General features: G+C 36.5%; 4 protein-coding genes across 5 annotated transcripts; 2 read left to right on the top strand and 2 right to left on the bottom strand.

Moving 5' to 3' along the window:
- Positions 1-463: 463 nt before the first annotated feature.
- On the bottom strand, positions 464-4322 carry LOC119991792 (protein SAWADEE HOMEODOMAIN HOMOLOG 1-like). Its single transcript, XM_038838255.1, has 9 exons — positions 4164-4322; positions 3220-3305; positions 3067-3112; positions 2835-2973; positions 2061-2124; positions 1677-1728; positions 1328-1471; positions 745-864; positions 464-667 (listed from the first exon to the last, which is right to left on the bottom strand). Exons 1-9 carry the CDS (start codon positions 4215-4217, stop codon positions 623-625), a joined length of 750 nt encoding a protein of 249 aa, XP_038694183.1. The 5' UTR covers positions 4218-4322; the 3' UTR covers positions 464-622.
- Positions 4323-5255: 933 nt separating this feature from the next.
- Positions 5256-8294, top strand: LOC119991930 (mitogen-activated protein kinase kinase 4-like). Of its 2 annotated transcripts, none has more exons than XM_038838475.1 (2): positions 5256-6487; positions 8153-8294. In XM_038838475.1, exon 1 carries the CDS (start codon positions 5474-5476, stop codon positions 6485-6487), a length of 1014 nt encoding a protein of 337 aa, XP_038694403.1. In that variant the 5' UTR covers positions 5256-5473; the 3' UTR covers positions 8153-8294. The 2 variants fall into 2 exon arrangements, with proteins under 2 accessions (XP_038694403.1, XP_038694404.1); XM_038838476.1 differs by lacking the exon at positions 8153-8294 and adding an exon at positions 6875-6892.
- Positions 8295-12240: 3946 nt separating this feature from the next.
- Positions 12241-13800, top strand: LOC119992005 (mitogen-activated protein kinase kinase 4-like). Its single transcript, XM_038838580.1, has one exon. It carries the CDS (start codon positions 12453-12455, stop codon positions 13464-13466), a length of 1014 nt encoding a protein of 337 aa, XP_038694508.1. The 5' UTR covers positions 12241-12452; the 3' UTR covers positions 13467-13800.
- A 2733-nt stretch (positions 13801-16533) lies between these two features.
- On the bottom strand, positions 16534-17632 carry LOC119992006 (agamous-like MADS-box protein AGL80). Its single transcript, XM_038838581.1, has one exon. The coding sequence runs from the start codon at positions 17452-17454 to the stop codon at positions 16684-16686; it is 771 nt and encodes a 256-aa protein (XP_038694509.1). The 5' UTR covers positions 17455-17632; the 3' UTR covers positions 16534-16683.
- Positions 17633-22763: the final 5131 nt, after the last annotated feature.

The raw sequence follows: 22763 nt of genomic DNA, 5'->3' as shown, positions 1-22763 counted from the left end.
CAACAGAGCTTTTCCTAGAAACACTTTTTAATGACCTGGCTCAGAATGTCCGAGTGGACCCTTCTGGCAATTGAGTGGGCTAGTCAAAAGGTGCACCATTCCATTCTTGTGGTGATAGTTAAAGACTGGGTCGAACCCATACACATAAGCCTCACCGGGAAGGCAAGCCCATTATGCGGGTACCATTGGGAAAATACACCCCCAACACATACAGAATGCCTAACAGCGAGATAACCCACTGAGCTACTGAGCTATTGCTTCCCAGAAACACATAATCATCTTTCCTTCAAAAATATGAGTCTGCCCTGCCAGAATTTTGATTCCCACACCCAAGATGGGAAGTCTCGGTTCAAGGGAAGAGAGAAATTCGTGATTCCAGTTCCAGGTTGTTTTGGCAAACCACAAGGACCATGACATTTACCTTTCCGTTCTGCCCTGGAATGGTGCAATCACAGGGGATTAGTAATATGTGACTAAATTAATGGATATTTCAACGCATGTCAGTCTAGATCATCTTTAAAAGCAGCACTGAGTTTTAACAAACTTCTACTGATTCTGCTACTACTATACATACAGCTTATGGAAACAGCTCTCCATAGCGGCGTTGATTGGGATTTTAAGTTTATGAGGTCGGCCTGCAACATATCCTCTCCAAATGAACTTTTTCCTGATATAATAGGGAAAGACAATGATCATACAGTTAGTTGCTTGGTAAACACACACAGAGTGGACTACAAAGTTTACCTTGGTGTTATCATGGTCATAGCGAACCACAAAGATGCATTTGCAGCCGCTTATGTCGTGTGAATGCCTTCGGATTTCCATAACATACGCATCACAGTAGACTGCTTGCTCTGGCCTTTCCTGAAAAATCAGCTAATACAAGTCAAAACCCGAGGAATACCAATTTCTAATTGAGCTTTGAGGCAAACTTTCAAGTAATGCAACACCTTCCCATATGATGCCTATGTTGGGGCGAAATATGGTCGAGGCCTTGATGTACACCCAACTAAGGTATTGTACTCTTTGGAGCTGGGCCTGCACGTGTTTTATTTCAGGAAATGATCCCGCCTCCAATACCTTAGTTGGGCGAAGATCACAGCCTCAACCGTATTTCGCCTCAACAACAAGCTTTCAAGGGATGCAACACCTTCCCATATGAGTGTTTACATGGACCATAATGGCAAAGTACTGGAAGAATGATAGAACCACCTACAGACTATGGGGATGCAAAGTAAAGCATGCTCTCTCTTTGAAACCTAGACCAAGGATGGTTCATGTTAAAAGGTTGACGACACTTATTTACAAAAGAAATTAAAAGAAGTACCTGGAAGCACAGAACCAGATCTCCAACCTTGACCCTGCGGCATTCTGAAGGCTCCAAGGGAATAGATCTCTCACGCACTGCTCTTTTCACATTCACCCACTCATCATCCGCGTTACTGAACCCAGAAAATCTCACACGCACTTCCTGTAAAACATAACAAAATTCAACAGCTAAAAATAGGTCGGTATTCTAGACGATAATCGATCTTTCTACAAGAATATCACATGTTTTAATCGAAACCCGTAAGGAAGAGCAAAGAAAATGACAACCGTGATATCTTGTGTACAACTTCAGCAGCGCATGCATAAGACCCAAGATCAAGTTTATAATCAATGTACTAGAAGCTTACAAGTTCTCCGGAACACATAACCCTATACGTTAGAAAAGCAGCAACGTCATACCTGAAAGCCGAAGATATACAAGCTATTAGTGGTGTTAATCTTCTTAGCATGCTGAGAAAGAGAATGCCACATGTGCTGATATTAAATTTGGTTTGTCACAACTCTGACATTAAAAAAACTTTCTAAGATTTTGAAACATCTAGTGCACATCCATATTACATTACTTAATTACTGTAAGTAAGGATCATTTCCATGATAACTTTAATTTCTAATAACAAAGGAAATATCCAGAATTAAGACAACTATCAGGGATAGTTGTCGAATTCATAGTATAAAGATGTAGCAGTTTAGTATGAACTCATGCATTCCTTGATTAATAAATCCAATCTCACCATGCATTATCTCTTGCTGATTTAGCTTCAAAAGCCAACTCTGAAAGTTCCGAGGCCTTTACGCCTGTGTAAAAATTGATATCCAAACATGGTAAAAGTGATATTAGCACAGATGGGAATGTTTTGCTGAATGTTAGGTAATACAAAGAAAGACAAAACAACAAACGAGGCCATTTGACACTTAGCAACGGGTCTTCTGACCACTAAATAAGATGAGAGAAAATCAGTTAAGATAGTATGGGCATGTATGGCCAAGAGATGTGAGCGCTCAAATATGACAAGTGGAGAGAATAAAGACGTCGTGTGAAGAAGAGAAGAGGGAGGCCAAGAAGCCATGGATCGAAGGTAATAAAAAGGGACATGACAAGATAGGATTAGCCGAGAACTTATGTTTATGACACATTGAATTGCACAAGAGAATCCACACATAGCTGACTCCAAATAATTTTCGTTAAGGATTCACATAGCCAACCCCAAATAGTTGGATTACGTCTTAGATGATGATGATGGCTAAAGTTATAACAGCATACAGAACATTGAGGGAAGAACCATACGTCTAGCATCATAAGTGAAATTTCACCAGTTATCTCGAGCATAGTACAGTAAAAAAGCATCGTATTAAACGTCAAATGTAGCAAAAACAAGCCATACTATGTGTTCTCCATTGGTAAATTTTCTCAATGTTCACCGAGTAAACAAGCAACTCACAATATATCCACACTAAACAAATACAGTTCAACCAACAACTCTGCTCGTGAGTATTTATAGAAATACCTCTTCGCTTTAGTGAACTTTCAGGTATATATCCAGATATCTTTGCATGAGATCGATCAACAAATACTCTGAGGGCCATCGTCGAGTCCTTTTGTTTGGCACCTGTCTCATTTTGCTTATCTTGGAACCAACTTTGCACCTAGAACACAGAGTGCCATGGAATAACTATAATAGGATAAAAATAAACAAATCCATCAAATATGGCAGAGTTAAAAATAAAAAAAAAGATAACCTCTTGCCACCTAATAGCCGGTTTCCATGTACGATCTGCTGAGAAACTGCAAAACACAAAAGTTGTCCAACAAGGCACATAATGTGTATTAGAGTGTAGTAAATAATTTTATTGAACTAAAGTTATTGCAAGATATGGTCGAAAGGGATTTACTTAAAACTGTTGGCAATCCCCTGGCAAATCTCTGGATTTGGAGTATTTTCTCCTATATCCTTGTATATGTTTTCCATCTCAACTATCTATTGAACAATGGAAAGAAGAAAAAAAACATTTTTCAGTTTTGATATTGTACATACAAATGAGAATGTGATATAAAGGTACCCGAAAGAGCTAAAGTAATCTGTATGACTGTATATGAAGGAACAAACTCCCTGTCAGCTAACAAGACGGATGCGCAACTATTGGCGACTATCTCAAAAAAAAATACAAATCTTATAATTTGTTACTTTGCCATTCAACCCAATAACTTAACTTGTTGGGTTGGGGCATTTCATCTCTTTATAACAAATTCTAACACTCCACACAAGTGTGGGTTGGACAATCCAACGGCCCAACATGTGGAAATTCAAAGCCCTTTAAGGGACAATGCCCAAACATATGACTCAACTTCTCAATGGATACCAAATATGTGAAAGAATTCAAAGAAATACGATTTTATAAATTGTGGAAACCAAGACCTCATACTCCGATACCATCTAATAATTTGTTACTTCGTCATTAACTTGTTCCATGGGGGCATTTTGCATCATTTATATCATATTCTAACAACAAATGACACCAAATGCTTGAACGATAATCTAATTTTGTGGGGCATCAAAGATAACAAACTAGAAAACAATTAAGGTAGCAAATGTAAACCCAACCATCAATTCATGACAAAAAGCATTCCATCACAGAAAACCCAAAAACCCTTTTAACCACACAAGGAATTAAAGAGAAAGTCCAAATGTAGTCCATAAGTGGACGAGAAAGTATGAAGGCATGTCTTCATACCATTCAGAAACAAAAAAAAGAAAAGAAAAAAAGTATGAAGGCATGTCGTGTGTTTGGTTCTTCTTGTATTTGTGCCATAAAAAAACAACAATACTTATAAATACCTCAGCAAGGCTAAACTCGGAGGCGCTGGAATCTTTGGACTCCGACCCATCCATGTCTGCGAAGTGAAGAGACTGATCAAATGAAACACGACGAGATAGGAGGGACTAGGGAGCGACTTCCACGAGGCTTTTGTGTTGGGAAGAGACGTCTTAGTGGGTTTTCTACAGTAATTCTTTTACTCGTCCAATGCCAGTATGCCACTGATATTAGGAAAGACAAAAAAAATAAAAAATTTAGTGGGTTTTCTACACTGATTTTTTACTCTTCCTCAGCTTTGCATTGTTATGTTCTCCAATTTCTTAAAGAATGGGAGCCTCTCCCACCCTCGATAAAGAGAGGTGGTGAAGTGAATTATAATCTATTGGTGTTGGTAACAATAGTGCATTAATTGTATGACCATTTTGATCATTCATTGTAGGCTATTCCTAGAGTCCTAAGAATTCCGGACAAGTATAATCCAGCAACATGAATATTGGGAGTGAGCTCAGTAGCGGTTGAACTCCGGCTTGAACTTGACTACAAATCTACATCCTTGTATCAATAAGTCAAACAATCATACATAAATTTTGGGAATTCAAGTATGTCAAGAGCAAATCTTATTCATATGACTGATTAGTTTTAAATGATAACTTGAATACTCACGCTCTCAAATAAAGATATTATAAGTTCGGATCAAAAAAGAATAAAATAAAAACCATTAGTAGAAGGTAGGAATGTCCGTGGAAATAGTCCAATCGGTTCTCGAATGACTTATCATTGATATGGCCGTTGTCTATCCATTTTGACCGTACTTTGCTTACATTGAAGTCTTTCAAATTGAAATTTGAGCGAGAAATAAATTTGAAGTTTGGAATGTTTAAGGTAGGGAAAAAAAATTTATTTACTAAGAATTACACTGCTGAGTCGCAATATACAAACCCCACTCGCAGGTACCACGTTTGTCAAATTCTTCCTATAATCGTTCCTGCCAGACGCCTAGCTCTAATTTGTCAGTGTAATGCACTCTTAAGCACCGCGCGTGAATTCCATATCTTAATATTGAAGAGAAAAAAAATAAACGAAGAAATATTTGATAAATGAAGAAGGGGGGTTCCGACTCCGATCCCCGACTATTTGATTTTGTTTGGTTTCCAAGAACTTTCTGGGAATCTGAGAATGTTGCTTCTCACTTTCCATGGATTCTTCACACACCCTGCCGGACACTCCGATTCAACGACTACCCCTTGTGGATTAGTAGTACTACTTCTTTGATTCTTTCAAACCAAAAAAGTAAACGAAAACCCCAAGGGGAAGTGTTCGTGACGAGTTCATGGGATCGAACCAACCCCTACCACCACCGGGTCCTTCGTCCTCCATGGCGGCTGCCACGGCTAGTAGGAACGGGCCACGTAGGCGTCCGGGGTTAACTCTACCTTTACCACAACGCAATCCAACTCTGGCTGTGCCACTTCCTCTGCCTCCTCAACAACTCAGCTTCACGGATTTGGACCGGGTCAACCGAATCGGTAGCGGAAGTGGGGGAACCGTCTACAAGGTGGTCCACCGCCCGAGTGGTCGTCTTTATGCTCTCAAGGTGATTTACGGGAATCACGAAGACTCCGTTCGCCGCCAGATGCGTCGCGAGATCGAGATCCTCCGTGACGTAGATCATCCTAATGTTGTCAAGTGCCATGACATGTTCGACCACAACGGGGAGATCCAGGTTCTTCTCGAGTTCATGGATGGTGGATCTCTTGAGGCTACGCACATCTCACACGAGCCTCACCTTGCCAACATCGCCCGCCAGGTTCTTAGTGGAATCGCTTATCTTCATGGGCGAAAGATTGTTCACCGTGACATCAAGCCGTCTAACCTTCTCATCAACTCTCGCAAGAATGTTAAGATTGCCGATTTCGGGGTTAGCACGATTCTCGCGCAAACCATGGACCCTTGCAATTCATCGGTGGGCACCATAGCCTACATGAGCCCGGAAAGAATCAACACCGACTTGAACCAAGGACAATACGATGGTTGTGCTGGGGACATATGGAGTTTGGGGGTCAGCATATTGGAGTTCTTCTTGGGTAGGTTCCCGTTCGCGGTGCCGAGAGGTGGGGATTGGGCCAGTTTGATGTGTGCCATATGCATGTCAAGACCACCGGAGGCACCGGCTACTGCTTCCAGGGAGTTCAGGGAGTTCATAGCTTGTTGCTTGCAGATAGAGCCAGGAAGGAGATGGACCGCAAATCAGTTATTGCAGCATCCGTTCGTGGTGAGGATTGGAGGAGGACAAAGCCAGAGTTTACACCAATTATTGCCTCCTCCTCGCCCACTCTCTTCCTAGGTAGTATCGTCTTTGATTTTTGATATGTTGGATAGCATTTTATTTACCCCTTCTGGATAATTGTTGTTCTGGTTGGGTATCATTTTTAGGAAGATTTGAAGTTTTAATCAGTTACATGCTTAGCTTATCATGGGTAAGATTCTCTCTATCTAAAGAAGAAACTTTGCATGTCATCTCCCTCCCCTTATGTGTTTCTATAGCAGCATAGTGGTTTTAGTGGGCTGCTTCTATATTTTGCAATGAAATTTTATGTTGTAATTATGATCATCTTTATATGCGTAGTGTTGTCAGCATTTGGGTTTGGGCTATTATAGGAATAGCATTCATATTGCCATTTTTCATTATGTTACATCTCATCCTCCAAGCATTTGGTTTTGGGCTGTTTAGGGCACTTTGTTTTCATGGGGCTTGTGGCAGATGTATAGTTTGAATACAGTTGTGGATTTCAATTCGGTGAGTTACATTTCTTTGAATATGTGAAAGCAGAATATTCATGTGTATTACTGTTTCACTTGGAGTCATAGGTTGTTTATTTTGGATCATGTTCCTAAATATGACATGAAAAAGTGCTTTGTCTGGTTTACTTTTATTTACGAATAAAATGAACCTTGTCCATCTATGTTTTGCGTCATCTTTTTGGTTGCTGGTGCTTTGATTTGCTCCGATGAGGTGTGGGGAAGGGACTGATTGGATAATGGATATATAGTTGTTTAGGGTAGAAGTGTAGAAATTATGATGGATTGAGCAATGTCAAATATTAAGACCTGTCCATCAGTTATCATGTTTGCCTTTTCAACATCATTTTGTTAATGTATATTTAGCTTTGATCATATCATGGAGAATGGCTGCCTGGAAAACAGTTTTTTTTTGTTTTCCATTGTTCAGTTAAATAAAATAGAAACGATAAATTAGAAAGCATTTGTGGGCAGAAAATTTTGAACTTAATCCGTGGAAAATGCTTTCTGAAGGACCAGCAGTCATTTTCCCCACTCTCCATTGGACTCTTACCCACCTAAAGAGAAGACTCGTCCATTCTCCTTCAGTCATCGTATTTCTCGATCCTATCTGCTTTACCCATCCCTAGTTTTTCATTTTTAGTTTCCTGATTTCATTCTATTATTTTAAACCTGTGATGCATAATGGTTGCGACTATTGTTGATATGAAGATCTGTTATCATATATCTTTCCTTTGTTGTTGGGTTGACATATACGGATCAGGAAAGCCCCTCTAGTATGATGCTACTCTTCAGTCTGATTATATACGTATATTTTATCATTGCTGTGTGCTTCTTGGAGGTGATGATGGATTCCTCTTTCATGGACAATTTGTTGGACTTGGTGTAATTTGCTGTTTTAAAATGTCTGGAATTACGATTAATATTTTGGCCCCTATGATTTCTATATGTAGTAGTGATATCATGTTATTATAGGTTCTGTCTGAAATCAGCCTTCATGTAGTCTTTTATGTCTGTATATTTTCTTCATGGATTTCCTTCTGCTTGATGTTTGAGACTTTTTTGTGGGTTAGCATGGGTGTTTTTTTTTCTGGCACATTTGCTTAGATGGATCAAGTGTTTGGTTGATCTCTGAGGTGGATGCTTGAGTTTTTGTTTCATGTTTTTGGAAGCTTTCTTTGTGATGGTGGTGTTGGGTTTTTCTTTCTAGGTATTGTGGGTTGGCTCGGTTGATAATTGACTGGGTTAGGCATATGTGTATCCAAGGTTCGATTCCAATGAGTTAAGGTTTGGTACTGCTGTAGATGTGTGTCTAAATACTTTTTTTTTTTGGTAAGTATGTCTGTCTAAAAACACAATATTATAATTATAATTACTTTTTATGCAATTATATTATTATATTTGATTAATATTTATTTAATTCCGTGCTACTATTGGTCCTAAACCTAGATTGTTTACTTTTGTAATTTAGAAAATCTTATAATATTGGCACATATATTATTCTTAATTTGTCTATATCTATTTTGTATGTTATAGTAAGAATTTAATTGATATAACCACATCGAGGCTAATCTGGATATGCATCAAGGGATCCAGATTTTGATATATATCCGATGAATCCGGATTTAGATTTTGGGTCGGGTATAATTTTTTTATTGGGTTTAGGTCCGGATATTCTCCCATCTGAGAAATTTGTTAATTAATTTCCATATACAAATTTTTTTTTTTTAAATGTCGCAGAAAAATATGTTTCTTATTATAATTGAATCTTTTGGCACATATATATCTTACTCAACCTGTTGATTGTCAACCGAGCAATCTCTTGTTGGTAATTTTCATATACATTTTCATTTTTATGTATATAGCTATGTATGGAACAATTTTTATTTTATTCCAAAACATATATTGCACCATGCAACAATATCTAAAGATACAGAGACATAAATATATTATTCAGAGATTATTCAAATAAGAACTTAAAACAAACATGACTTGTGTTTGATTGATGGGAGAAAAAAGGACTACTACAAGATGAAGATAGGAACAACTAGGGCTAGGGCTAGGACTACTGTATGTAGCAGCAATGGCATTAACATAAGATGAACCTTAGTTGCACATCATCTCTTAAGTATACCCCAAAAAAACATCAAAAACCCTAATCTATACACATCCCCGTTGATCCTACCGTTTCCTCCTCTTTCTGTCATTCTCCTTCAGTTGCCATGGTCAAGCTCCCAGTCTTTACTCTGTGAGGCCCATAGTCAAATCTCTGGATTTGGAGTCTTTTCTCGTAGTTCCTTGTATATGTTTTCCATCTCAACTATCTATTGAACAATTAAAAGAAGAAAAAAAAACATTTTGTCAGTTTTGATGTTGTCAATACAAAAGAGAATGTGATATAAAGGGTACCAGAAAGGGCTAAAGTAATCTGTATATGAAGGAACAAAATCCCTATCAGCTAACAAGAGGGAGGCGCAACTATTGGCAACTATCTCAAAAAAAAATACAAATCTTATAATTTGTTACTTTTGTCGTTCAACCCAATAATTTAATTTGTTGGGTTGGGACATTTCATATCATTGATAATATATTCTAACACTCAATACACGTGTGGGCTGGATAATCCAACAGCCCAACACGTGAAAATTCAAAGCCTGTTAAGGGACAAGACTCAAACATATGGCTCAACTTTTCAATAGATACCTAATATGTGTAAAATTGAAAGAAATAAGATTTTATAAATTGTGGAAGCCCAAGACCTTATGCTCGATATCATGTTATAATTTGTTACTTTGTCACTAACATGTTCCGTTGGGGCATTTCACATCATTTATACCATTTTCTAACACCAAATGCTTGAGCAAAAAATCTAATTTTGTAGGGCATCAAAGATAACAAAGTAGAAAACAATTAAGGTCGCAAATGTAAACCCAACCATCAATTCATCACAAAAGGCATTCCATCACAGAGAACCCAAAAACCCATTTAACGACATACAGAAATAAAAGAGAGAGATCAAATGTAGTCCATAAGTGGAGGAGAAAGTATAAAGGCATTTCGTCAAACAATTCAGCAACAAAAACAAAAAAAAAAAGTATAAAGGCATGTCGTGTGTTTGGTTCTTCTTGTATTTGTGCCATAAAAAAACACAGCAGAATTTATAAATACCTCAGCACTGCTAAACTCGGAGGCGCTGGAATCTTTGGAGTCCGACCCATCCATGTCTGCGAAGTGAAGAGACTGATCAAATGAAACACGACGACATAGGAGGGACTAGGGAGCGACTTCCACGAGGCTTTTGTGTTGGGAAGAGACCTACAGCAATTCTTTTACTCGTCCAATGCCAGTATACCACTGATTTATTAGGAAAGACAAAAAAAAAAAAAAAGGAATAATTTTTTGTGGGTTTTCTACAGTGATTTTTTTTTTTTTACTCTTCCCCGGCATCGCATTGTTATGTTCTCCAATTTCTTCAAGAATAGGAGCCTCTCCCGTCCACGATGAAGAGAAGTGGTCAGGTGAATTATAATCTATTAGTGTTGGTAACAATAGTCAATAGTGCATTAACTACATAATCATTTTGATCATTCATTGTAGGCTATTCCCATGAATTTCAGAGAAGTATAATCCAGCAACACGGATGTTGGAAGTAAGCTTAGTAGCCACTGAACTCCGGCTTGAACTGGACTTTGTTGAGCACTACAAATCTACATCCTTGTATGTCACTAGCTAACTTCATTCATATAGGGTCCGTTTGGTAAACATTTTTCACGAGTATTTATGCTAATATTTAGTATAAATGTTAAGTGGCTACCAAACGAGCATTTTCGGGTTGGAATTCCGAGACAATATTCAAAGTAATTTATAGTCATTTGAAAATGCTATTGAGAGGGACCACTTTGAGAGCATTTTATGATTTTTTCCAAATATACCCTTAGCTTTTTATTGTGCTCCCGTAAATACCCTCATCTTCAACTACCCTCCAGATACCATTATCCATCGGAGAGAGACTGCATCTCTACCGGACTTCCTGCACTTCCTCCCCGACACTTCTTCTTCGTCTAACGGTATTGACAATGGTGGGGATCGACTGTCTCGACAATGGGGATTGACCATCTCTTTGTCCTTCTCTCTTTATACCCATACTTCATATTGTGGATTTCAATATTGTACATAATGAAAAAGCAAAATATGAAATTGAAAGATTGTGAGAGAGATACCTGAATCTCAACCACTTCTTGGGGAACTTCCAGTGCAAACTAGCCGCCAAACATCTCTTTGTTCCATGGCGTTAACGAAACCCACAAAGATGTGCTTGTGGGAAGAATTTTTAAATTTTTTTTTAATTATTGTTCATTAGAAAATTATTAGAAAACAATTTAATTATTCTTCAAATAATCATTATGTTTAGACATTAAAATATTTTATGATAATTATATATCTTTAATTTTAATTAATTATCTTTATTTTAGAAATTAATTATTATTTATCTTTTCATTGCTTTACATATATTACTACCAAAATGTATAATACCATTGCACGTAATTTGTTACAGAATGTTACACACCATAAATGTGATCAACAAAAGTTAAACTAAACACTACAAACCATTTAGACAGCATATCTGCTACTAAAATTATCCAACATTTCTACTACCACAATTTCTTTTAGCATATCTGCTACTTTCAAAAACCTTTACCAAACTAGGTCTATAATCATCAATTAGTATTAGATGATAACTTGGATACTCACTCTACTAAATAAAAATGTCATTGGTTCAATTTTGATCATACTTTGCATACATAGTTGTAAATTCTAATCCCCGTATAATCAATTATATTATTCGTTTTGGGTCGTGCAAATAGATTAAACTCAACTCACTAAGTTAGGGAAAAAACCTAATTAACAAGTAAGGGATCAGCTTGCCCTTATTAATGGGTATTACATCCTCACATCTTATGATGTGGGATTCTAACATACATTGAAGTCTTTTACATTGAAAATTGAGCAAGAAATAAAATTGAAGTTTGGAATGTTTAAGGTAGCAAAATCATCTTACTGGAAAATATTATTTTAATTTATTTACTAAGAATTACAGGGATGAGTCCCCAATATACAAACCCCACTCGCAGGACCACGTTCGTCAAATCTTCTTATTATCATACCTGCCAGACGCCTAGCTGTAGTTGGTCAGTGTATGCACTTTTAAGCGTCGCGCGTGAATTTCATATCTTAATATTCAAGAGAAAAAAATAAACGAAGAAATATTTGATAAATGAAGAAGAAGGGGGGTCCGACTCCGATCCCCGACTATTTGATTTTGTTTGGTTTCCAATAACTTTCTCGGAATCTGAAAATGTTGCTTCTCACTTTCCATGGATTCTTCACACACCCTGCCGGACATTCCGATTCAACGACTACCCCTTGTGGATTAGTAGTACTACTTCTTTGATTCTTTCAAACCAAAAAAGTAAACGAAAACCCCAAGTGGAAGTGTACGCGACGAGTTCATGGGATCGAACCAACCCCTACCACCACCGGGTCCTTCGTCCTCCATGGCGGCTGCCACGGCTAGTAGGAACGGGCCACGTAGGCGTCCGGGGTTAACTCTACCTTTACCACAACGCAATCCAACTCTGGCTGTGCCACTTCCTCTGCCTCCTCAACAACTCAGCTTCACGGATTTGGACCGGGTCAACCGAATCGGTAGCGGAAGTGGGGGAACCGTCTACAAGGTGGTCCACCGCCCGAGTGGTCGTCTTTATGCTCTCAAGGTGATTTACGGGAATCACGAAGACTCCGTTCGCCGCCAGATGCGTCGCGAGATCGAGATCCTCCGTGACGTAGATCATCCTAATGTTGTCAAGTGCCATGACATGTTCGACCACAACGGGGAGATCCAGGTTCTTCTCGAGTTCATGGATGGTGGATCTCTTGAGGCTACGCACATCTCACACGAGCCTCGCCTTGCCAACATCGCCCGCCAGGTTCTTAGTGGAATCGCTTATCTTCATGGGCGAAAGATTGTTCACCGTGACATCAAGCCCTCTAACCTTCTCATCAACTCTCGCAAGAATGTTAAGATTGCCGATTTCGGGGTTAGCACGATTCTCGCGCAAACCATGGACCCTTGCAATTCATCGGTGGGCACCATAGCCTACATGAGCCCGGAAAGAATCAACACCGACTTGAACCATGGACAATACGATGGTTGTGCTGGGGACATATGGAGTTTGGGGGTCAGCATATTGGAGTTCTTCTTGGGTAGGTTCCCGTTCGCGGTGCCGAGAGGTGGGGATTGGGCCAGTTTGATGTGTGCCATATGCATGTCAAGACCACCGGAGGCACCGGCTACTGCTTCCAGGGAGTTCAGGGAGTTCATAGCTTGTTGCTTGCAGATAGAGCCAGGAAGGAGATGGACCGCAAATCAGTTATTGCAGCATCCGTTCGTGGTGAGGATTGGAGGAGGACAAAGCCAGAGTTTACACCAATTATTGCCTCCTCCTCGCCCACTCTCTTCCTAGGTAGTATTGTTTTTGATTTTTGATATGATGGGTTGTATTTTATTTTTAGGGGAAAATGAGGAAGATGTGCTTAATGTTTCAAGGTTCGGATCAAATCTCTTTAATGATAATGTTAACCAGAATAGGAAAAAAGAGAACTACTGTTTTTGATGACAAGCTTAATGCATCATTTTTTACTTCTGTTTCAAAGATTGGTTACGGGATATAAACTATAAACCGTCCATTGGATAGAACTTTTATTCCATTTGTGGTTAATTGTTGTTCTGGTTGGCTATTCCAAGGTTCAAATAAAATCAATCTGTGATTGATGATAATATTCGCCTGTGAGGGAAAAGAACTGTTTTTTGTTTTTATGACAGAATTTTTTTTCTTTTTGGTTTTGTACAAGTGATGGTTTTGACTTTTGAAGATTGATTATGGGAAAGACTTTTGGGTAGCATTTTATTTACCATTTCTGGATAATTGTTGTTCTGGTTGGGTATCATTTTTAGGAAGATTTGAAGTTTGAATCAATTACATGCTTAGCTTATCATGGGTAAGATAGAGAGATTCTCTCTATCTATCATCTTGTAGAGAGAAAGAAGAAACTTTGCATGTCAGCTCCCTCCCTGTTATGTGTTTCTATAGTGGTTTTATTGGGTTGCTTCTATATTTGGCAATGAAATTTTATGTTGTTATGGGTTTTTTCACATGGTTGATCGAAAGTATTGACAATCTCATCATTCCCATGCTTCTTTTTTTTTCATATATCCTACGAAAGTTATTAGCTCTTCTATCAATGGAGTGCGGCGCACTTTAGTTTCTTCTACCAGCAAACAACAGTGAATTTTTTCTCATTGAGTAATTATGATCATCTTTATATGCTTAGTGTTGTCAGCATTTGGTTTTGGGCTATTATAGGAATAGCATTCATATTGCCATATTTCATTCTGTTACATCTCATTCTCCAAGCATTTGGTTTTGGGCTGTTTAGGGCACTTTGTTTTCATGGGGCTTGTGGCAGATGTATAGTTTGAATAGAGTTCGGTATTTCAATTCGGTGGGTTACTTTTCTTTGAATATGTGAAAGCAGAATATTCATGTGTATTACTATTTCACTTGGAGTCATAGTTTGTTTATCTTGGTCACGTTCCTAAATATGACGTGCCTAAATATGACATGAAAAAGTGCTTTGTCTGGGTTACTTTTATTTATGCATAAGATGAACCTTGTCCCTCTATGTTTTGTATTATCTTTTTGGTTGCGGTGCTTTGATTTGCTGCGATGAGTTGATGAGGTGTGGGGAGGGATTGATTGGATATATAGTTTGTTTAAGGTCGGAGTGTAGAAATTATGAGGGATTGAGCCTTGTCAAATATTAAGATTTGTCCATCAGTTATAATGGTTGCCTTTTCAACATCATTTTGTCAATGTAATTGAAGTTAAAGATTGTAGTATATTTAGCTTTAATTCGTCTCATGGAGAATGGCTATCTGAAAAACAGTTTTTGTTTTTTTCAATTGTTCAGTTAAATACAATAGAAACGATAAATTAGAAAGCTTTGGTCGGCAGAAAAATTTGAACTTAATCTGTGGAAAATCGATCCTATCTGCTTTACCCATCCCTAGTTTTCCATTTTTAGTTTACTGATTTCATTCTATTATCTTAAACCTGGGATGCATGTGTGAAATGGTTGCGACTATTGTTGATCTGAAGATCTGTTATCATATGTATTCCTTTCTTGTTGGGTTGTATACGGATCAGGAAAGCCTCTCTAGTATAATGCTACTCTTCAGTCTGATTATATACGTATATTTTATCATTGCTGTGTGCTTTTTGGAGGTGAAGGATTCCTCTTTCATGGACAATTTGTTGGAATTGGTGTAATTTGCTGTTTTTTAATGTCTGGAATTACGATTACTATTTTGGCCCCTACTATTTCTATATGTAGTAGTGTTATCATGTTATGATAGGGTTCTGTCTGAAATCAACCTTCATGTAGTCTTTTATGTCTGTATATTTTCTTCATGGATTTCCTTCTGATTGATGTTTGAGACTTTTTTGTGGGTTATTAGCATGGTTGTTCTTTTGTCTGGCACATTTACTTAGATGGATCAAGTGTTTGGTTGATCTCTGAGGTGGATGCTTGAGTTTTGTTTCATGTTATTGGAAGCTTTCTTTGTGTTTATGGTGGTGGTGTTGGGTTTTTCTTTCCGGGTATTGCACAAGCAACAACGAGAGGTGGCTCGGTTGACAATTGACTAAGTTAGGCGTGCGTAAGGTTCGATTCCAATAAGAAGCATATTTTTCAGTAATATTTCAAAAAAAACACCAATGTAGGTTTAGTACTGCTGTTGACCTGTGCTTATATTATATTATATATTATTATTATTATTATTATTATTATTTATGCAATTATATTATTGTATTTGATTAATTATAAATTAAAATTACATATTTATTTAATTCCGTACAAATAATGATCCTAAACCTAGATTGTTTACCTTTGTAATATAGAAAATCTTATAATATTGCCACATATATTTATTCTTAATTTGTCTATGTATTTTGTATGTTACAGTAAGAATTTAATTATATAACCATATCGAAGATAATCTGGATATGCATTAACGGATCCAGATTTTGATATATATCCGATGAATCCGGATTTAGATTCTGGGTCGGGTAGAATTTTTTATTGGGTTTAGGTCGGGGTATTTTTCTATTTGAGAAATTTTTTAATTAATTTCCTTTTTGAAAATGTCGTAGAGAAATATGCTTCTCATTGGATTGAATCTTTGGCACACACGTTTAACCCAGTCAATTGCCAACCGAGCAATCTCTCCATGGTAATTTTCACATATGTCAATTGTCAACTGAGCAACCTCTCGTTGGTAATTTTCGTATACGTCAATTGCCAATCGAGCGACCTCTCATTGGTAATTTTCATATACATTTTCATTTGTATGTATATAGCTATATATGGAACAATTTTTATTTTATTTTATTTTATTCCAAAACATATATTGCACCATGCAACAATATCTAAAGATACAGAGACATAATTATATTATTCAGAGATTATTGAAATAATAACTTAAACAAACATGACTTGTGTTTGATTGATGGGAGAAAAAAGGACTACTAGAAGATGAAGATAGGAACAACTAGGACTAGGGCTAGGACTACTGCATGTAGCAGCAATGGCATTGACATAATTCTCTTTTCTTTTTCTTTCTCAAGGAAAGAAACCATTATATGCCCAGAAAGCATTGCGAGGGACGTTATCTGCAGGCAATGGTGCCATCATCTCATCAGAAAACCACGTCCCCGTACCCATCCCTGTCCCCGTTTGATCTTGAGGATTCACCATGTCCATAGACCATGGTAGCTTCTGCATGTTCATTTGATCATGCCCTAATGTTGTCATTGGCTTTTGATCTACAAAATTTTCCCCAAAATCTGTAGTCGCGCTGGCCATAACTGCCGGTGCAGGAGCAGCAATAGGTTCTGGTGCTGGTGCAGCAGTGACTGGAGGAGAGTGATCAGACTCAAAAGCCTTGTTGATGTCCTTGAGATTCTGTTCAATGAGCCAGTTTAGATCATTAAGGTCTAAAATGTTCAAGCCGTTTAGGGATTGTCCAGTTAGGCCTTGGAACATGACGTGAGTGATTTCCTTCTCTCGATTATCTTTCCTCTGCTTCTTGAGCTGCTCGGTCGCCTTGGCGATCCTCTGGCGGATGAAGCTCTCTTGATTAACCATCTTTTTGCTCTGCTCCATCTCCGGCATCCTCCTGAATTGCGATATAACATGCTGGACACCGCCGGGTGAGGGCCACACCTCGGGTTGCGAGTCATAAGGACTGTAAACAATAGCAGCAGCATCAATTCCACATAAAGTGCTTAACTCACTAACCTTTTTGATCAATCCCTTCTTTCTCTTCTTGAACGTCGCCTTTCGGGCCGAATCGTTGGTAATATAAGCAAGATTCACCTTCTTCCTTGTCATATTGGTAAACAAATGGAGTGAATAAGGAATTCAGGAGTGTTTCAGAGATTGAATGATTCCTATGAAATCCTATATATAGATCCTATGAGAAAGATAGGAATGTATAGTGTCCATATTCATCCTTTTCCACTATTAAGTAATAAACCCTAATAGGAAATCCTAAATGGGTAGTCAAATAAGTATGACAAATCACAAAATCCATTGCCAGAAAATACCCAATTCAATACAGGTTTGAGGATGGTAAAAAAAACCATCCATATGTGGGTATTGGTGCTGTAGACAACCTAATTTGGAGTGGTGCCCAATCAAATTCATGAATTAGTTTATGAATTTGAAATCTGAGAGAAATTATATAAAGAATGTAATATGGGGTAAGAAAATAAATTTGATGCATTCGTCATATCTGAGAAAGAATGCAGCGGTCTTAGGAACACAAAATAAATCAAAGAAAATATTCAGTGATCCTGAAACACCGTATTATTCGTGCCTAATTCATAATTTCATGTTTGAGTGGCATGTTTCCATGCCTTTTAGTATATTTTTATGAAGTTATATATTTTTTTGTGATGAGAAACAATGGACCTTCGACCCTTGGTTCCCCTAACTCTCCCCCCAGGAGAAAATTAAATAGCGGTAGTGTTACACGTCCATAGATAATATGTTCATAGCTTTACATAAAACACGTGACATGCTGACTAGGTTTGATGACATGTAAAGAGAATCATGTGTAGTTTTTTTTTACAAAAATACCTTTATTTTGTTCAAAACAATTAGTTCAATTATTCTCTAGCGTAGAGTTGACAACATGCATATGACATCGCAGGTTTTTTTTTTTATTTTTTTCTTAAAATGAAATTTCAAAACATTTTCTCTCAAAATAATTGTTAAATTTCGAAAAAAAATTAGATATTTAAAATCAGCACGTAAAACTCTTTTCAACAAGACTCGATATGTTTTACCTGACCATTCTTAATTACATTGATTTCAAAAATGATTTTTTTTGGTGATTGAGAATGATGTCATACAAGTTTGATCTTTGAGTATCCGATATGAGTCCAAACTCAGAACATCAGGCCTACGGACACAAAAGTTCCTCACCTAACTTCAGGATAAGTTGGGTCAAAACTCAGCACGTGGCCATAAGGGTATTGCTTCTAATGAGAATCGATCTCAAGATTTTCTAAGTCCATACGATTGGAGATTCACCCCAAAATTATCACCTATATGGTTACATTTAATAATGATTTTGGGCTATTTGAATTTGTCGAACATTTTTAATAATTGGATGAGGTGAAATGTAGGAGTTTTGGAAATACTTCCCTATGTGAGAAAACTTATGGTGATGTGATTGATCATAGATAGATTCAACTGGTAAGTCAACGAGCATTCTAATGCTTGGGCCGACAAGCTAGCCAAATGGGCCGTGCCAGGCCTTGGGTCTGGTTACAATCCCGGTTCCTCATAACCCATTAACCCTAGTGCTTAGGCAATTCCCCCTTTAGCCTTTCATGATTGTGTTGGAGTTATAGAAGTGAGTAGGGATGTCTATTCGGTTTTCGATTCGGGTTTTAATCGAAACCAAAATGTCCGAATTGATTAGGTTATGATATTTTAGAATCCATAACCGGACCATAAATGTTCGGATAACCAAACCGAAATAACCATATTTTTCGGATCGGTTTGGTTTTGAAGAAATTGAAGAAGTATAAATAAATCTTAAATAGAGAGAGAAAATAGCCCATGATCGACTCCTACTCCATTTAATAAAGTTTGATAAAAACTCATGATAATGATAATAAATATATTATCTTATCACGGTTAAAATGATAGTAACCATGAGTTTCAATTAATCAATCTTAATTTATAATTTGTGTAATGATTAATATCTTAATTTATAAGTTTTTATAGAGACATAATCAGAGTTTTACAAATACTACTTGGCCTCCCATGACGTCTTAACAATTTCAATATGTAACATATATATATATACATATACATATACATGTATTTATATATATATATAATATAATATAGTATATAATATATATTAATATTTTTTCGGTTATAATAATAACCGTAACTGAAAATCGAATAATCACGGTTACGGATCGGTTCCTGATCGTGGACACCCCTAGAAGTGAGAGGTCTTTTTCAGTCGTGAAAGAAATAAAAAGGCAAAGCATGTGGACTTTGAGTGTTACCAACGTGAGTCATGCAGCTATCAACAACACGTTTGAGCCATCATAACCAGCTCCATGTGTTCCTTCTTCTGTTACTGTGACTACTGTATGTGTCTTTAGATATATGAATTCTTCTATACACATTTAAATTGCGTATTTAAAATACGTACCTATGTTTTCACCATTGATTTGAAATATATGAAATTCAAAACAATGGGTCACACTTATCATTTCACTAATCCACACAATTAAAAAATGATGCGTATTTTAAGTGTGCATTGAAAAATTCATATATATATATATATATATCTCAATCCATTAATGGGGATAATTGCTCCTTTTCAATTGTATAAGAATAGTTTATTGTATGAGTGGAGTTTTGGCTTGTTTTTGCAGTTGCTGGTATCTGGTATTGACATCTGATATATTATGTCCAGACAAATAGAGGTATGTGTTGAATTTCTGACAAATTATTTTCTATCCAGACAGATGTCGCAGATCTGCACTTCGGCCCAATTGGTATAAATAGATTTTGTGTCGGTTTTTAGAACTCAATTGAGAGAGGCGTCGTTTTGAGAGAACACATATTGTACAGCTTTTGAGAATTTGAATCATTGTATTTGGTGAATTTCTCCACTTGCAAATCATCTACTTGGTGCATATATATAGTTGTGGGTTATGAGATTTTGCACAACACTAAACAAATGATATCCAATTTTATGCTTTGAAGGAAAGAACTCCATCATATTGTTTCTTCTTTTTTTGTGTGGTTATTTGAAGTATTGTTTCCACGTTTTCCTGAAGTGGGTCCAAGGTTTTGATGATATATTCCTTTATATATTTTCATAAAATACATGTTTAAAAACTAACTTTCTTTCTTTTAAAAAAAAAATATTATAGATTTTCCAAAATCTTGTCTTTTCTTGAAAAAGCAAGCCTAATCCTACAAATTTAGGAATGAATCTTTGATTTTGATGACGTATGAAATTTGCAATTTTATGGCTCTTTAAATAATTGAAGAACAAAACCTTTTTTTTTTTTTTCCCAAATTATGGTCATCAAAAAAGTAAGACAAGTTGTATAGTACTTCTTCCACTATACTCTCCTTTCATGGTAAACTCGAGAGAAGCAAACACATATTGAATTTGACAATGTATTTTGCATCTGTCAAATACATCGCTTTTAGATAGAACGCATCGCGTACTACTGACAAAAAAAATGTTTGAATTAGTAAATTTGGAGATGGAACTGCTTTCCACTCCGATGTAACGCAATTGATCATATTTTCAACACCAAAATACGAGATTTTTCATTTCAATTTTGCCCTCAATCAATTTCATTATTCCACTTATATTTTTATATAAATAAATTCATCAAAAATTAATTGATATCAATACAAAATATCGAATTTTACCATCACCTCACACCAACATTTTTAATGATGCGCCAAACATTTTTTAATAACCACAATTCATCATAATTTCACTCATCTTACCTCATCGGAGAAGGTGAAAACACAACACACTCTCAAAACCGACTCATTCTGTGACACTCAAAATAAAGGACATAGAATTAGGGAGTTTTCTCGAAGTCATGATGCCTTTAATGCATCGCCTACCCCAAATTAATGAATTGAAGCTACTAACAACAACAAAAACCAAACTTTCAATTTAATTTCAACTACCCTTGTTATAACCATCACAAATTGGCCTGCCACCTACCCCTCTCTAACTCGAATTATTAGGCACATCTATCTCTGATAATAAAAACACCATTGATGATGATAACAATGACAAAAGTTATTGGAAGTAACAACACTAGAGGAAAAAAAATATGTGGACTAACCATTATTACTTATCACTAAAAACTTCCATGATAAGGACAAGAAAAACAAACAAATAGTGCTGGTGTAATATGTTTGATGTTTTCAAAGTTGGCTCATTTTTGTTTGGTGGTTGTTCATTTTATTGTCTTTTGAGCAACCCACCATCTTTGAATCAATCCCAACTATTGGGAACATATATTTCTTGTCTTTCTCAAACACTAAGGGGGGAAAACCCACCATATTTGATATTTACATAAGCACCAAAAAAAATTGAATCTCTTGAAGGAGAATTTGATGTGGGTTTCTTCAACAATGACAAACCCTTGATGCAAATCACAAAGAATGACAATCTAAGGCCATATAAGGATAATGTGCATGGTCTTGTAATGGGTTTGTGCACTTCTTATATAAGCTTGTGTTCCTCCACAATCAATCCTTTTCTACTACTATTGTATTTATTAATTGGCATAGGTCCCTTGTTGGATGTTGAGGCACATCCTTTATGAGCATCATATTACAGCTAACCAAAATGAGGAGAATCACAAATATTAGCAAGGCCTTCTAATTTTTGATTTTTCTCAATTTAAATTGGAAATAAGAATCATAGGTGTGTTAAATAAGTTTGTCTAGAAAAGTAGGATCTAATTAATCCAAATAATTAGATTTTGGAACATTGTGGTAGAATTTGGTTTATTTTTCTTTGGTTGTACAATCATCGTTTGTAAATTTAGGGTTTTTTGATCTTCCGATTCTCTATAAGTTTCTCGATAAATTTCAGGTAACACCCACCTCATATATTAGAATCCAACATGTCCTTCCCTTAGGTTAAATATTGTTAAAACTTCCTCACCCATCTATTAGGCTTTGTTTGGATTAAAAATTGAAGAGTTAATTAGATCTTAAGGGAGAGAGTTAAATGAGGGGAGTACATTTACTCACCTTTATCTAGATAGAATGTAGAGTTAATGAGAGAATGACTTAAAATAAAATTAAGGTTTAGAATATAGCTTTTTAAAATAAATGATTTTTTCTATAGCCAAAACATAAAATGTGTACATACATAATACAACCACAAGGGAGTTGGCTCTTTGATAAATTACTAAATTAGTACTATTAACTCTCCCATTTGGTAATTTTTTTTAGTCACCCTATGCGGATAGTAATCGGATTTCAGGTTTTACAATTATCTAAAGTCTATAATTCACATTTAATGATGGAGAAAAAATAAGATAAATTTTAAAAATTAAAAAACAAAAATATAATGTAATGTGTCGTCATACCACACAAACCATTAAATTAAAATT

This window comes from Tripterygium wilfordii, chromosome 22 (assembly GCF_013401445.1).
Source record: "Tripterygium wilfordii isolate XIE 37 chromosome 22, ASM1340144v1, whole genome shotgun sequence".
Classification (NCBI taxonomy): Eukaryota; Viridiplantae; Streptophyta; class Magnoliopsida; order Celastrales; family Celastraceae; genus Tripterygium; species Tripterygium wilfordii.
The sequence above is the reverse complement of the archived record's forward strand: the minus strand, read 5'-3'. Positions and strand labels throughout refer to the sequence as shown.

Bases quoted from the DNA above. Each gene is read 5' to 3' on its own strand.
- LOC119991792 (XM_038838255.1), bottom strand. From the start codon at position 4,217: ATGGATGGGTCGGAGTCCAAAGATTCCAGCGCCTCCGAGTTTAGCCTT. The intron at 3,113-3,219 runs GTAAATCCCTTT...TGTGTTTTGCAG, and splicing joins GGGATTGCCAACAGTTTTAA to TTTCTCAGCAGATCGTACAT. The intron at 2,974-3,066 runs GTTATCTTTTTT...TCTGTGTTCTAG, and splicing joins CGGCTATTAGGTGGCAAGAG to GTGCAAAGTTGGTTCCAAGA.
- LOC119992006 (XM_038838581.1), bottom strand. From the start codon at position 17,454: ATGACAAGGAAGAAGGTGAATCTTGCTTATATTACCAACGATTCGGCC.
- LOC119991930 (XM_038838475.1), top strand. From the start codon at position 5,474: ATGGGATCGAACCAACCCCTACCACCACCGGGTCCTTCGTCCTCCATG.
- LOC119992005 (XM_038838580.1), top strand. From the start codon at position 12,453: ATGGGATCGAACCAACCCCTACCACCACCGGGTCCTTCGTCCTCCATG.